Below are 16,927 nucleotides of genomic sequence, written 5' to 3'. Positions count from 1 at the left end.
GGGTTCCCTGCCGGTGAAATATTTCGGAGTGCCCCTCGCGTCGAGCAAGCTGAACATCATGCACTACTCGCCGCTGATTGAGAAGATTGCATCCCTCACCAAGAAATGGACAGGTAAGAATCTTTCTTATGCCGGTAAAACTGAACTTGTGCGCTCTGCTGTGCAGGCAGTCGAGTGCTACTGGCTACAAGTCTTTCCCCTGCCGGCTAATGTAAGGGACCGAATCATCTCCATCTGCCGCGAGTTCTTTTGGGGTACCAAATACCCCCCGGTGTCTTGGAAGCAACTCTGCCTACCGAAGGATGAAGGGGGACTTGGATTTCGGGACCTCGGGGCGTGGAACAAGACACTCCTTGCTCGGAACCTGTGGAACATTGTCACGACCGCCCATACAAGGGTACCACAACGCGGCGATCGTGACCGACATGCATGGATAACAATTTAAAAAGAACATCTTGATTAATTTAAAGGAAGAAAAATAACTTAGGTTGAAGAGTTTAAAGTTAAAATGTTTTTTTTTTTGAAAAGACATAAGGTAAAATACTTTTAAAAGGACAACGGGAAAATTTAGACTTAAGAAATACAACCACTGAATCTAAAGTTGAACAAATACTTAACTTAAATCTCGAAGAATAAAATTTTCAAAAGACAACGTAAACACTAGTTTAAAGCTCATCACCACCATACATGTTCAAACATAAAACATAAAGGAAAGATTAAGTCTTGAGTCATAGTTCAAGTTATAGCAGCGGAAAATACGGTTTGAGGAGAGTCAAGGACGACGCCTATGTATGACGACACAACGCATCCTAAGTACTTAAGTCGGCTCAACATCCACCGCAACATCCCGCTCAACCTGCACATAAGAAAATAATATGTAGGGCTGAGTACTTGTTGTACTCAATGGGCTCATGCCGAAAACATTTTAATAATAGTTATGTTATCCATACCAGTGATCTCGAGTTTTATATAGTAAGAAAATATCACGAGAAACACAAAAATATTCAAGTCTGGCCAGACAATTTATCTCCCCACCTTTCACATCAAACCAACAATCACAATCACAGTGCGACGAAAGTGTGGCCACACTATTCGCCCACGAGACCGGCCGACTTGCAAGGACGGCTCACGATCCCACCAGTGTACACAGTCCGATAGGGTTTACGGCCCTACTCGGACCCGAATTCGTTTCACAACACAGCCATATAGCCTAACGGAGTAAACTCATACGAACTAGGCATCAGGCACACAATCTCATAACAAAAACAACATGGCATGACATAACAGTAAAACCACCCTTATATCTCCACAGAATATTTTTCGGAAAAGTAAAGAAGTTTGAAAAGAAAGCCCACCTCGTTCTCTTAGCAATTCACAACCCAACTTAGCAACTCTCGATCCTCGAGTTCATGACTACACAACACCCTTGTCAAAGACAACACAATTAGTTTCCCCCAACAACATATTACTATGCATGTCCTATCGATTCTCTCGTCGTTTTTCTCAAATCCCCGACCCAACATACGTCACAAAGATGGGAGAACACATCGTAACACATTTCGATTTATCACACGTGATCACATCATTTAGACACGTTCCTTGGACATACATGTATCATATAATACTTTTAAACATGAAAATAAGTGTTATTTTAACAAGGCAGAAAACTGGCAGAACTGCGCGACCATTTTGTAAAAATTACTATAAAATCACCCGACCTCAAAAGATGCTAAATTTTGGTCACAATACAGAGGACACATTCAAGTTCATCCATAAAAATTTTCACACCGAAATCACGTCATTTAGTCAGTCATATCACATATTAAACTCTCTGGTCGTAACATAGAATTTCTGGCAGTTTTGCGCAGTTCATTTGAAAAATCCACCACAAATTCATCCAATGCCCAAAAAGGTTGAAAATTTAACACGACTCATAAGACACTTCAAATTTCATATAGTTCAAGAATCACATCAATCGGAGGTCATTTGGTCAGTCAAACAGAAAACGAAACATTCATGGCGAGAACTCACGTTTCTGGCAGATTTGCGCAGTCAACTTCAAAAATTTATTAAAAATTCATTTTTCGATAAAACAGGCTGAAATTCACACGAGACACAGAAAACACCTTAAAGTTTACTCAGTAAAACTTTCGTAGCAAAATTCGTTCGTTTGATGGGTCGAATACAGATCATAAGTCACTGGTCGTGCATCACAGATTTCTGGTTCAAATTCGGAATTAGGGTTTTTAAAACTTCCACAACACAACCACCGATTTTTCATGCTTGAAAACACATAATCATGCTTACACGTTCCTCATATACATATTTGCATACAACCTCATATTATTCACAAATATTTCGATCAATACACATGATTCCAATCAACAACGTAAAAATCAAACAAGTTCTTACGAACACACAATTTTCCTCCCGTTAAAACTTGCGATCTATCAAACCTACACTCTCTACATGCATGTAGGACTCAAAACATGGTTCAAAAGAGAAGGAGAAGAAAAAGTGTGCAAATATACCTTCCTTTACAAAAACCAATCGGTAGAAGAGAAGAACGAAGCGATCCGTCGGAAACTCTCGAAGGTACTTTCAATGGTTGCAAGAATAAGCTTGAATGGAAGATTTTTGGAGATGGGAGAGTGGAGAGGGGGAGGAGACGTGTGAGGGAGGGAGAAAGGAGGAGGGAGCGTTGAAAAAGTGGGGGCTAGGTTTAGGGATTAGTTTAATTTATACATTACGTTTAATTCACACCCACTTAAAAAAAATAATTAAATTGTGGGAGGATAAAATAAAATTCCCCAATTTAAGGAACAAAATAGGCGTGTGAATGGGGATAAATTTCGAAAATTTGCTGATTTAAGTAGCAAGGAAAAAAAATAACAATATTTACTTGGAGAGAGATATACTCACAACTTAGGAAATAAAATAATGAGTATTTCATGAATAAGGGAACAAAATAAATTAAATCTCCAAGTAGGAAATAATATGGTAGTGGACGAAAATTTCATGGACTTTGCACAAGGAAATTATTTAAATCCCCAATTAAATAGAATAGGATTTAAATTAGGTAATTTCTTTAAGAAAAAGGCTCCCATAAAATAGGCAACAATTAATTAAATTCCCACAAGAGAAAATAAGCATAGGAGGCGTGTGACATGAAGGAAAAGTAGAAGAAAAATATTCACATCCCCAATTAATTAGACATAGGAATTAGTATGGTATTTAATTGAATAAAAGGAATTCCACAAAATAGGAAACAAATACATTATCCTCCAAAAATTTGTGACGGGGCCGAAAATTATTAGGCTAAAGTAGCCAAGGAAATGTTCCAACTCTCTATTTATTTTGGGTGAAGAAATAATATGTGACATGATTTAATTGGATTTAATTTAAAAGAAGAGAGTCAATAAAGCACCAATTAAATCAAATGAAAAATAATCCAATCTCCTATTGGAGATTTTCGAAACTCCCAAGGATAAAAGGATGGAGGTCGAATTTCATGTAGTGTAATTTAAGGTCCATTGGTTTGGATTTAATTTGGAAAAAAGTCCCAAAACAATTAATTAAATCCACAAAAGAAGTACTATTTCAATAATTAGGGAGGGCCGAATTTTTCAATGAATTGACTTGAGAAAGAATAAATGCATGATCCTATTAATTATTTCCCCACATTGGAATAACATAAATCTCAAGCTCGTCATTCCACAATAACCACGTCAATTTTTTTCACACAAAGCACTTAATCACATAGAATCAAACGTTTCAGAATTCCCCAAAATTCCAATTACATAAAAAGAAGTCACAAAAGTTTGGGATGTTACAAACATTCACACCAAGAAGGACTCCCTATGGATCAAATGGATCCATAGTGAGTTTCTCAAGAACAGGACGTTGTGGGAGTGGACGGCAAGGTCGCGAGACTCACCACTTTTCAAGATGCTGCTGGAAATCCGAGACGAATTGCTTACCGACCACCCGAGAAGAGAGGTGGAGAAGCTGTTGGGACAATGGTACGGGAGCAAGGGAGCGGTCGAGGCATACGACTGGTTCAGGCCAAAAGGAGAACGACGACTATGGCACAGATTCGTGTGGAAGGAGTTTGTCCCGCCAAAGTACTCCTTCACTACTTGGCAAGCTCTTAAAGGACGACTTCCAACGAGGGACAGACTGGGCTACATGAACATCGATCAACGCTGTCCCTTGTGCATGGCGCACAAGGAGTCCGTGGACCACCTCTTCTTCAAATGCAACAAGACATGGGCAGTTTGGAAGGAGATCAAATCTTGGTTGGGAATGCAAAGGAACATCACCACAATACCGAGCGCCATCAAGTGGGTGATCAAGGAAAGAAGTGCAGCGGCAATCATCCGCAAGGCTAGAAGGCTAGCCCTCATCGCAGTGGTCAGCCTAATGTGGAGAGGCAGGAATGCCTTGATTCTCGACGGATCAACATTCGAACCCAAGCACTTGGTGTTCGAAGTGAAGAAGGTAACATATGCAGTGTTATACTCCCTTTATCCGCATGAACAAGTGACCGAGCACTTGGGAATTTAGCCTTGCTCTCGGCCACGAGGGTATTCTTTTTCCTCCTAGGGACTTTTTCCCATCGGGTTTTATCTCTAGGAGGTTTTACCGAGGCCCTACCCCTACCTTTATTGGGGTAACGTGGACGGTAGCAATGAGTATAAGCACACCTTGATGGAAAGAAGTACCGATGCAAATCAAGTGGATCCCATCTTGAAGACCTTAACCGAAGTCATGTCTTATGTTGATAATGTTGATGCATTGATATTATATGTTGCTTTCAGTTTGTGATACCAACTCTTAGGGCTTTGTTTCCCTAGAGTTTACTTCCCCCCGGCCTACATAGCTTCGGCTCTTAGGCATGTATCCCTCGGGTATGCCCGTGTCTTGCTTGTACTTTACTTTTTGCCTTTATATTCCATTCATTGATTCATCAAAAAAATGCTCTAATTTAGAGGTAAAAAAGCAAAGTAAAAAAAAATATAAATAGCTTAAGCAACCTTACTTTCTTAAAAAATAAGAGTAAACTACACATTCACTAGTTACTGAATTATAAATTAATGTTATATTTATAGATAGTTCCTAAAGAATTTTTATAGCCTTTTTTGATATTTTTTGACATTTCTTTGCTTGAAATGTCTCCGGGTGAAGGGCAGTTTTAAACTTTTCACACACATACTAAATACGATATTTTATTGGATTTTCCATCCAAGTACTCACTCCGTTTCACTATTGTTACGTTTCTTTGCCCTCATTTTGAAAAAATTATACTCCCTTCGTCCCGGTTAAGATGACACATTTTTTAGTCGGCACGAGATTTTAGGAGTTGTTAGTTAATGTGTTTAATTGGAGAGATAAAGAGTGAGTGTAAGTATTTGGAGTGAGAAAAAAGGTTAAATATATAATTGAAGTGAGAAAAAAGTGGTTGAGTGTATTAATTGGAGCGAGAAAATTACCAAAAAATAGAAATGTGTCATCTTGATTGGGACAAACTAAAAAAGGAAAGTGTGTCATCTTAGCTGGGACAGAGAGAGTAATAAATAGTGCAAGTGGAGAGAGAGTAAAGTAAGATACGAGAATAATGTTAAGAAGAGTCTTCAGTATATTATTCTATCTCTTACTTTAGTTTTTCTCTACTCTAACTATTTATAGTAACATTTTTGAAAACGATTGCGAAAAAGAAATGTGTCAACGCTAATGGAACCGAGGGAGTACTAATATGATATTTTTTCTCAATGTTTGAATACTTGAAAAAATATTTTAAATTTATATTATAAATTTATCCAAAATAAATAATTTAAATTTATATCAAATCATCTTCTTCTTTCTTACAATTGTTGCTAGTAAAGCCCCTTGCTCCAATGTATAATAAGTTAATACTATTAGCGTATCCATGATCCACAGGTCACATGCAGTATGTTAATTCGTATATATGATGTTGACTTGTTCATATCTAAATATGACTGCGTTACGTTATAAATACTCGAAATTTTAGGAATGAAAGACATTATAAATGAGATGAGTCCCATTAAAATAAGATGTCTTTTTCTAAAAGATGAAGATTTGACTAGGTTATTAATTGGCTATGCAAATCTCTTGACCTTATCCATCTATCTCATACACAGCACAGCTCACTAATTTTGCACCACGGCTCAAGTGCTGACCTGCCATGGAAATAATGTGATGTGGATCAAGTTTTATATTATTATTAGTAGTAGTAGCAGCAGCAGCAGTTTATGGAGTATTTAATAGTAGATTTTTCATTGATTTGGTGCTAAGTTATAGTCTTATAGAGGTGTTTTTGTCTAATGTAATGACACTATAGAATTTTGTAGTTTGCTACATTAGTCGTGAATAACACATACTCCCTCTTTCTCACAATAAGAGTCACATTTTGTCGTTTCAGTCCGTTCCACAATAAGAGTCACATTTCACTTTTACCATAAATGATAAGTAGGTCATACATTCCACTAACTCACTTTACTTACATTTTTATTATAAAACCAATATAAAAAAATGGGCCTCATATTCTACTAATTTTTACAATCCACTATTCTTTACATTTTTTAAAACCTGTGCACATACCAAGTATAGTAGTACTATTCTTATTTAGGGAAACATTGATAAACAGTACTCCATCCGTCTCCAAAGAGTAAGAACAATTGGTTCGGCACGGATTTTAATAAATAAAGGGAAAAGTAAGAGAGAGAAAGTGTAGTGTAAATAATGTTAGTGGAGAGTGGAGTCCATATTATTATAATGATATAAGTTGATAATTGTAATGTTATAAGTTGTAAATAAAATGATGTGTAGGGTGTAATACCCCGACCTTTTTTATTACTTTTTACGTTAAGATTTCATTTTGATAATGAGCGAGGTGATGGATCTTGAATAAAATATTGTCTGTCTTTGTTTTGTTGGGTTGCGAATGGAAACAGTAAATGCTTGCTTTGTTGTTGGTAAATCGTGTGGTGAATGTAGTCGACAAGAATGACGTGTGGCTCGTGGATGGAAAAAAATTGAGCTATTGTTTACAAGTACTCGGAATAACACTAAGGTACTAAAAGAAAACACTACAATTTAATTAGTATCCTAAATCAAATATTTGGATCTATCACTTTTATCTATTTTTATTCTAGCCCAATTTAATTCTCATTTATTAATCAGTCAAAGCCTCTCCTAATCTCATTGTACACGGTTACTTCACCAATACCTCCATTCCCTAAAATCTCTCCAACAAGCAAACCACATCTCTACAGAATTAACATATATCTCTTTCCACAACTGTGTCTTTTATCATCCGCCGTTTCTGCAATTTTTTTTCTTCTCCTCCGTAAAGGTATTTCGTCTCGTTTCATTGACTACGAAAATCTGCATACTTGTTGATTCCATAATCAAGATTCTTGAATATCACAGTGTGAAGGAGCAGAGAAAGCCGTGATTTGTTTCAATACCTTCTGCTTGTGCAATTTTTGCTTCTTTCTAAAGGTATATCCACTATTTTTTTTCTGAATCCTCTGCATCCCATTCCATGATTTAGTTTCACATAATCACACACGGGAACAAATTCCTTTTGAAAATTTTGGAACTGTTGAATGATGCTCCCTCCTAAAGCTTCGATCTTTAATACTTAGAATGTGCCTTTTGAGTTTCTCTTCAATTCCGATTCCTAAATTCTTCTACCTGCCCATAAATATTTGAAACGAACAACTAGAATTTTAGTAAAAGATTGGGATTTGGGAAAAAGAGGAGAGGATCTGTTCTGTGAATTTGTAGGAGAATGTGGAGGGAGAGAGAGACGTGAGTTTTAGAAGAGAGATGGGTACTTCCTATTTGTGATGTTGGACGAAAATTTTGAGAACCAGAGAAAGAGGGAGATGAGTTGGCTTGGAGTACTTTTTAAGTTTTCCTATTTTCTGTTTCTTTCTTGTGTTGAGTTGGATGTATGTTAATAATTTTTTTTGAAGGGGAGTATATACGTGTAGTGATGTGGGAATATCTAAGTTCAATTCTTTTGATTGTTATTAATTATTCATTCTGTGTTGGATTGGGAGTATAAACGTGTACTGTGAGGGAGTATAATATGTATTTCTTGTTCCTTTATTTTGCCTGCATATGATCGGATTTGGCCAGTAAATTGCTTGCTATGGGGTTTTTATTTTGAGCTATGTTAAGTTAATGCCGACGGATGGAAGTATAATTTTGTTGATGTTGTTTTGATTAATTGATGAGTCCGAGTTCTGAAATTTTGAGTTAACGTTGGAACGAGTTTGAGATATGAGGTTATGCTAAAAAAGGAGAAAGGGATAAATTGAGCACCCACTTAAGATGCATGCATTGATAAATTTATTTATTTTGCAAAGTCTAATTTTGCATATCATGTTATTTCAAAAAAAAGGGGAACTTGGGCACGTTGTTGCGGTTGGAACAAGAAAGTGTCGATGAGTTAAGCATTTGAGGTGGGCTTTCTTTTTAAATAAGGACTATGTCCTAAGTATATTTATTTTTGCGAAATATGTTTGTCATGCCATTTTTTTTTTTGTGTTGCTATGGGACCTATCTGAAGTGGCTTTTGCCATGTATGGTTAATCGAATTCGGGTCTGACTAGGGAGCGAGTCCCTACTCAGGCTAGTGTACACCCCGTAGATCGTGCGCTATCTCTTTGAGTTGGCCGGTCTAGTGGCTTGGAATGTGGCCACATTCCTCGTCATGTATGTTCAGATATGGTATGGTGATGTTGATGATGTTGAGGTTGATGATGATGATGTTGGTGAAATGTTTTAGTGACTCGGGCCCTTTCAAAGTTAAAACCCCGAGGTCACTCGTTAATGGCATGATAAATATTTTTATTGAAAATGTTTTCGGCATGAGTCCACTGAGTGCATCAAGTACTCAGCCCTGCGTTTCTTTTTAAAAAATTGCAGGTTGAGCTGTGACGAGCACGGTGGGTGTTGAGCAGAGCTGGTAAAGATTTGTGTTTGCTTTTAATATTCCGAATATATTGTGTCTTCATACATAATATTATTCTTCTCTCGAAATGCTTCCGCTAAATATTGTTTCTTTTGAGTTCGTGTATTGTTGAGATATTTTCATTTGGAGTTGTCGATTGTTGAAATGATACTCTGATTTTATTCGAGCTATTCCCATTTGTTTCGGGCTATGGTCGAGTTGTGTTGTTTTCCCCTTCTTTCCCGCTTCTTTAATCCTCCCCTAGTCGCGATCAACCGTGTTTTCTATCCTTAGAAAATGCGGGCGTGACAAAGTGGTATCAGAGCAATTTTTCTTTCCACTCTGGACCCGAGAGTCTTTTTCAGTCTTAGTCTAGACTTGTTTCGCTAGACTAAAATAATAAATAAAATAAAAAAAAAGAAGATAAATAATAATTGTGTATTGAAGGCTCAACATCCCGCTTCGCCACGCTCAACCGTGAAAGAGGTAATTTATTTTATGAGAATTTTTATGCGAAAGTTTTGGAGAAAGGAAGATGAGAAAATTTTTGAGAGTGAAAGAGGAGAAAAATGTTTATGCGAACAACGAAGTAAAATCTTTCCGTGAGGGATTGATTTCGAGTTGAGAAGAGTATTTGCTGATGTTTGAGAAAAGAACGGGTTTTGGATGAGGGACGACAGATTGTTTGTTTTTACATGAAAGATGAAAGTTGATGTTCAAGTATGCTTTGAGTTTTGAGTCAAAACTTGTACTTTAAAGTTGAAAGTGAGATGTTGAATTTCTTTTGAGAAAAGTGTGAGTTTTGACGAAAATGTTTGTGTTGAAAGTAGATGTGAAATGTGAAAGCGTTGTGTTTTGGGAAGCGAAATGTTGTGTATTATACTTGTTATTTGAAGTGTGAATGACTTTAAATGTGATATTTATTGATCTATGAAGTGGTGAAATGTGTTGTGAACTTAGAGTGCCTAAGACTAAGCTAGATGGAACGTGCGCGAACCATAGTTGTAAGTTGACAATTAATCTATCACTTTCCTGAGTGATGAAAATGAACGAGAATGGAAAGTGGGGCGAAATTTCTAAATTATCGAGATATGAGGCGAGAGGATTGAGATAGAGGATGGAGACCGCTGGATCATGAAACTTTTGCTATTTCTTGGAACTACGCTAAACTTTAGAGCAAGCTGTGTGTGGACCATTTTATCCCTAGTTGGATATTTACTATTTCCTATTGTTTTCCCTAAACGATAAGATCAAAAGGAATACGAGGAAAATTTCAAGAAGAGGAAGATCACGTAGACGAAATGATTTCAAACATGAAAGAGGGTGCAAGACAAGAAGATTTGTTAGACGATGTATCCATGCAACGACGAGAGATCGTAATCAAAATTTAAATTAGTATAGTCTATCTTGCGTGATTTCCTAAAAGTAGCAACACGATGGAGACGGCCTTTATTGGAGGCAGAGAAGCACACGGATGATTAAAATGTTTTAAGAGAATGACTGTTATCACGTGCAAAGAATATTATGAAGATATGGCTTTTGACTGACTACAATTATTTTGTTGTAATGACGTGATGAATATCAACTTGGAATCCGCGGTTTCATAGGACGATGTTACCATGTTCGGCCTCAGAAAGATTAACGAGAGAGTGTGACCTTCGTAGCTAGAATGAATGATTTTAATCAATAGTACTTACTTGGATTCTAAGTTTTTTTTTCGATAAGTATTGAATAACCGTGAGCCCTTGCCTATTTAACCACCTTGTTTGACTCATGCTTTGCAAGTAATGCCCATTATTTCTTTTCCTATATCGAGTCATGACTCACTTTCAGTTCTTGAGAATTGGTTCTTGCCTTCGTAACTTTGGATATCTTGATTAGTAGTCTTTTTGATTTATCTTTCGTAAGGAAAATCTTTGACCTTATGAGCTTCCGTCATTAAACTTCATTTCTAAAGTTGTTTCCAGTTATGACCTTCAGTATGATCACATCTCCCATACATGTTTCTTCAAAGGATGGAATATTCTTATTGGAACCTTTGTACCACCTTTTTATTTCGTAACTATGCATGTGGCAAGTTCTTTCTTGCAGAAGTGAAATTCTTTTTAGCTCAATTTCACTACATATATTGTTCAAGCAATGATTTTTCTTTCTTGCAACACCAAGTTAAGGCTATCGTGTTCTCTTTTTCCTTAACATGTTTGATCTAGCTGATTTTCCTAACGAGTTCACTTCACGTCGGTTGCAAACCTGTGAATCCATTGATGTGATTTCATTATTCAATAGCATGATGTCGTCGAACCATGATCAATTCTACTTTATGACATTTGTCTATGCTTCTAAATCCTTCCACGATTGACCATCTCATGTCATGACATGTTTGAACCATCATTCATTGATGCCGAATTTTGCAAATTTGATTTGACAATTGAAAAATCTTATTTGGCAGCCTACTATGGAATTTGAGACTTAATTCAGTTTCATCCTGTTATCATGACCTATCTCACATTCTTTCGAGCTCTCATCAGAAGTAAATTCTCAAGCTCTATGGATTTTATTTGATACCGTTTAAACCATTTAATTCTCAGAATGGATGTGTTAAGTTCAATGGGTTTAGTCCTTGCTTTGTTTACAAACCAATTTTCTCAAGTTGGTGATGAGATTAAGAAGAGTCGAGCTAGAAATGTTGTTCTTGTTTTCTTGATCAATTCTGCAGCCTTTCTGATTAAGACACTTTCAGCAGTGTTGCTACAATTTTGAAATCCATTCATATCCAAGTAAGACTGCTTGATCGATTTTCGAGTTCTTGATACTAGACTTGGAGGAAAGGGTGAGGTTGAACTTTTCGAATGCACACGGGGAAAGAGTTTCTATAATCAGATATGCATAAAAGTGATACACCAACTAGAGGCATCGATATAACCAAGAACACGATGTGTTAAATTTTCAGCTTTTACGTACCGCTTATAGCGAGCTGCTAAGGGATCAAACATTATGCTATACATCTAGATATTAGATCTTGAGAAACAAAATGTGGTGAAAATGCTTTTACGACCAATAACCTTTTAGTGCTATACGGGATATCTATATAAGTGGTTGACTGATACGAGATTAACAAAGGAGTGACGGAGTAATTACGAATAGTGGTATACAATAACATTATAGAAAAAAAATTTGATTACTGCCGTAAGAGAAAGGAAATGGAGCCCTACGATCGAGAGCAATAGAGCCCGTACTCATATTCTGAATTATGAAAAAATCGAGGCTATCATAAATTGGATTGTGCAAGAGCTGAGAAATAAATTCGTTGAAACCGTGAAAGTGATGTATGTGGAAACATCGTGAATACTTGGAAGTCGTTTGAGAATTGGATGACAAAAGGAATTTAGGGGATGATACTATTTCAACTATAGTTGTTAATTTTTTAAGCGATACGAGGAAGCTGCTTGGAAATTGGATTACAAGTTAATGGAGAAATTTTTTATTCGAATGATGTAAGCAAATTTCGGGACGAAATTTTTGTTAAGATGGGTAGATTGTAATACCCCGACCTTTTTTATTACTTTTTACGTTAAGATTTCATTTTGATAATGAGCGAGGTGATGGATCTTGAATAAAATATTGTCTGTCTTTGTTTTGTTGGGTTGCGAATGGAAACAGTAAATGCTTGCTTTGTTGTTGGTAAATCGTGTGGTGAATGTAGTCGACAAGAATGACGTGTGGCTCGTGGATGGAAAAAAATTGAGCTATTGTTTACAAGTACTCGGAATAACACTAAGGTACTAAAAGAAAACACTACAATTTAATTAGTATCCTAAATCAAATATTTGGATCTATCACTTTTATCTATTTTTATTCTAGCCCAATTTAATTCTCATTTATTAATCAGTCAAAGCCTCTCCTAATCTCATTGTACACGGTTACTTCACCAATACCTCCATTCCCTAAAATCTCTCCAACAAGCAAACCACATCTCTACAGAATTAACATATATCTCTTTCCACAACTGTGTCTTTTATCATCCGCCGTTTCTGCAATTTTTTTTCTTCTCCTCCGTAAAGGTATTTCGTCTCGTTTCATTGACTACGAAAATCTGCATACTTGTTGATTCCATAATCAAGATTCTTGAATATCACAGTGTGAAGGAGCAGAGAAAGCCGTGATTTGTTTCAATACCTTCTGCTTGTGCAATTTTTGCTTCTTTCTAAAGGTATATCCACTATTTTTTTTCTGAATCCTCTGCATCCCATTCCATGATTTAGTTTCACATAATCACACACGGGAACAAATTCCTTTTGAAAATTTTGGAACTGTTGAATGATGCTCCCTCCTAAAGCTTCGATCTTTAATACTTAGAATGTGCCTTTTGAGTTTCTCTTCAATTCCGATTCCTAAATTCTTCTACCTGCCCATAAATATTTGAAACGAACAACTAGAATTTTAGTAAAAGATTGGGATTTGGGAAAAAGAGGAGAGGATCTGTTCTGTGAATTTGTAGGAGAATGTGGAGGGAGAGAGAGACGTGAGTTTTAGAAGAGAGATGGGTACTTCCTATTTGTGATGTTGGACGAAAATTTTGAGAACCAGAGAAAGAGGGAGATGAGTTGGCTTGGAGTACTTTTTAAGTTTTCCTATTTTCTGTTTCTTTCTTGTGTTGAGTTGGATGTATGTTAATAATTTTTTTTGAAGGGGAGTATATACGTGTAGTGATGTGGGAATATCTAAGTTCAATTCTTTTGATTGTTATTAATTATTCATTCTGTGTTGGATTGGGAGTATAAACGTGTACTGTGAGGGAGTATAATATGTATTTCTTGTTCCTTTATTTTGCCTGCATATGATCGGATTTGGCCAGTAAATTGCTTGCTATGGGGTTTTTATTTTGAGCTATGTTAAGTTAATGCCGACGGATGGAAGTATAATTTTGTTGATGTTGTTTTGATTAATTGATGAGTCCGAGTTCTGAAATTTTGAGTTAACGTTGGAACGAGTTTGAGATATGAGGTTATGCTAAAAAAGGAGAAAGGGATAAATTGAGCACCCACTTAAGATGCATGCATTGATAAATTTATTTATTTTGCAAAGTCTAATTTTGCATATCATGTTATTTCAAAAAAAAGGGGAACTTGGGCACGTTGTTGCGGTTGGAACAAGAAAGTGTCGATGAGTTAAGCATTTGAGGTGGGCTTTCTTTTTAAATAAGGACTATGTCCTAAGTATATTTATTTTTGCGAAATATGTTTGTCATGCCATTTTTTTTTTTGTGTTGCTATGGGACCTATCTGAAGTGGCTTTTGCCATGTATGGTTAATCGAATTCGGGTCTGACTAGGGAGCGAGTCCCTACTCAGGCTAGTGTACACCCCGTAGATCGTGCGCTATCTCTTTGAGTTGGCCGGTCTAGTGGCTTGGAATGTGGCCACATTCCTCGTCATGTATGTTCAGATATGGTATGGTGATGTTGATGATGTTGAGGTTGATGATGATGATGTTGGTGAAATGTTTTAGTGACTCGGGCCCTTTCAAAGTTAAAACCCCGAGGTCACTCGTTAATGGCATGATAAATATTTTTATTGAAAATGTTTTCGGCATGAGTCCACTGAGTGCATCAAGTACTCAGCCCTGCGTTTCTTTTTAAAAAATTGCAGGTTGAGCTGTGACGAGCACGGTGGGTGTTGAGCAGAGCTGGTAAAGATTTGTGTTTGCTTTTAATATTCCGAATATATTGTGTCTTCATACATAATATTATTCTTCTCTCGAAATGCTTCCGCTAAATATTGTTTCTTTTGAGTTCGTGTATTGTTGAGATATTTTCATTTGGAGTTGTCGATTGTTGAAATGATACTCTGATTTTATTCGAGCTATTCCCATTTGTTTCGGGCTATGGTCGAGTTGTGTTGTTTTCCCCTTCTTTCCCGCTTCTTTAATCCTCCCCTAGTCGCGATCAACCGTGTTTTCTATCCTTAGAAAATGCGGGCGTGACATAGGGATAATATGTTGTTTGAATTTTTCAAAATTAGAAAGTTCATACTTTTCAAAGACGGCCGAAAAATAAAATAGTTCAAAATCTTTGGGGACGGAGGGAGTAATACCACACACAACTTTATGATTCCTTTTGTAATTGAGATTTAAGAAACATAACTGTATACATTGCTAGCTTATTACATTGCAACATTTAATTAGGGACAACTTTAATGATCTGTAATGTGACCCATATACTTTATATAAGAATATTCTATATAAACTAAATTCATATTAAGCCTAAATATGAGTAAGTAGAAAGGGAGTTGGATGAGGCCGGCGAAGAAGGCTGTGATGATCGATCGTGTGAAGTTGAAGATGATGATTTAGATGAATTGGCAGGCTTTCTGATGGTCAAAGGCACTACATCTTCTAGCAGGCCTTGTTGGGCCATGGAATCAGTGAGCCCATTTTCTGTTTGGGCCGGAAAGTAATGGGCTTTTGATTCTGTTATGTGGCCTTTGTGTTTCTTGGTAGGTTGGTTGTTTAAGAACAAGAATGGGTAGGTATAGTGGAGATGCAGGCCATCATAGGTGATTATTAGAATCTCAGGATCTTCAATGGACCTCTCCACTTGTTTCTTTGCATTGCATCTTGAATTTGTGCACCTATAGTAGCTTCTGCGTGGGGGGTAAAATCACCATATCAATTCTATTATGTATATAAATGAAAAAGTGAGGATGGAGTAAAGAATTAAGGGTAAATAGGAAAACAATATCATGAAGATGTCAAATTCTGGTCTATCCCGCAACTTAAAAAGTGACCAATTATATCATAACTTTTACATTTTTCTCAATTGTCCCATAGTCTATGATTTGGAAGAAATTATGTGTGATGTTGACAAACAAAAAGTACCATGCGAACAAAACGCTCAGCTATTTAAACGATGTCGTTTAATACACTTAGTCAATTATGTATTCAATTGCTACATAAGTACGTATTACGTTGATAAATTCACAAATACAACATGGTGTAAATTCACAAATACAACATGGTGTACTTTATGATTTATTTTGGCAATTATCCAAGAATTAATTTGACCTGGGATTTGGGCTGTTCTTGATTGATTTCTGGCCATATTTCCTCCATTTATATCCATCATCCGCCATAACATTGCCACAGTTGTTGATTCTCAGAGTATATTTATTGATATTGTCATGATTAGCCTTTCTCACATGACTTCTTTCCATCATTGAAATTCTGCATATATCCAAAACAATCAAAACCCTAGCTAGTGGCATAATTAACTATATAATGAAACCTTGATTATCCTCAAAATAATCAAATACTATTACAGTACCTGTCAGATTCTGAAATATGATCACCAAGGCCATGGATTCCATAGCTTTCATCAAGCGTTACTGGAGCGAGAAGGTGGGAATCGGATGAGAATGGCACGTTGTAAGGCAGCATGAAAAGAGACGACAACTCATCGACTAGCTCGTATTCACTGCCAGCTGCTGCCGCATTAACTAATTCATCCATCGTCATTATTGGATTCAACATTCAATAATTCTGTATACTTATAAAATTTGAGGTGCAAAGTGATTAAGGTTAGGTTGGAGAGTGGAGCAGATGAAGAGGATGGTTTGAAACTGATGATTTTTGTGTCTGCATTCGAAACTTTAGTCGGTGGTTGCTATTTATACATGCTTAAATTTGGCGATAAGGTGTTGTTTATATGATGTATGTGGTGTGCTTGAGTTCTTTCCTTTTTATAGGATTTACTTAGCCTTTCATTTTGTATTGCAAGGTTGACTTGTGAAAATTACTACCATATATGTCAAAACCAAATACTACTAATAAACTACTATGCAAACTTCATTGTAAAATAATCCCACTTTTATTATGTTTTGTTATACTTCATATTTATTAGCCGTGTATTTAACTAATTACTAAAAAAAGCTTTATGTTCTAGTAT

General features: G+C 36.4%; 2 protein-coding genes and 2 long non-coding RNA genes across 4 annotated transcripts; 3 read left to right on the top strand and 1 right to left on the bottom strand.

Annotated features, from left to right (window-relative positions):
* The first annotated feature begins 3,948 nt into the window (after positions 1–3,948).
* Positions 3,949–4,566, top strand: LOC121796825. Its single transcript, XM_042195603.1, has one exon. The coding sequence runs from the start codon at positions 3,949–3,951 to the stop codon at positions 4,564–4,566; it is 618 nt and encodes a 205-aa protein (XP_042051537.1).
* Positions 4,567–7,267: 2,701 nt separating this feature from the next.
* Positions 7,268–9,147, top strand: LOC121796435. The gene is made up of 4 exons (XR_006049759.1): positions 7,268–7,375; positions 7,453–7,524; positions 8,435–8,495; positions 8,962–9,147. It is a non-coding gene; the product is annotated as an uncharacterized LOC121796435 (long non-coding RNA).
* Positions 9,148–12,939: 3,792 nt separating this feature from the next.
* On the top strand, positions 12,940–14,819 carry LOC121796434. The gene is made up of 4 exons (XR_006049758.1): positions 12,940–13,047; positions 13,125–13,196; positions 14,107–14,167; positions 14,634–14,819. It is a non-coding gene; the product is annotated as an uncharacterized LOC121796434 (long non-coding RNA).
* Positions 14,820–15,101: 282 nt separating this feature from the next.
* Positions 15,102–16,667, bottom strand: LOC121794085 (probable WRKY transcription factor 49). The gene is made up of 3 exons (XM_042192087.1): positions 16,307–16,667; positions 16,048–16,206; positions 15,102–15,626 (listed from the first exon to the last, which is right to left on the bottom strand). Exons 1-3 carry the CDS (start codon positions 16,510–16,512, stop codon positions 15,236–15,238), a joined length of 756 nt encoding a protein of 251 aa, XP_042048021.1. The 5' UTR covers positions 16,513–16,667; the 3' UTR covers positions 15,102–15,235.
* Positions 16,668–16,927: the final 260 nt, after the last annotated feature.

The sequence above is a fragment of the Salvia splendens genome, chromosome 3, assembly GCF_004379255.2.
Source record: "Salvia splendens isolate huo1 chromosome 3, SspV2, whole genome shotgun sequence".
Taxonomy (NCBI): Eukaryota; Viridiplantae; Streptophyta; class Magnoliopsida; order Lamiales; family Lamiaceae; genus Salvia; species Salvia splendens.
This window is presented reverse-complemented; position numbering and strand designations above follow the sequence as displayed.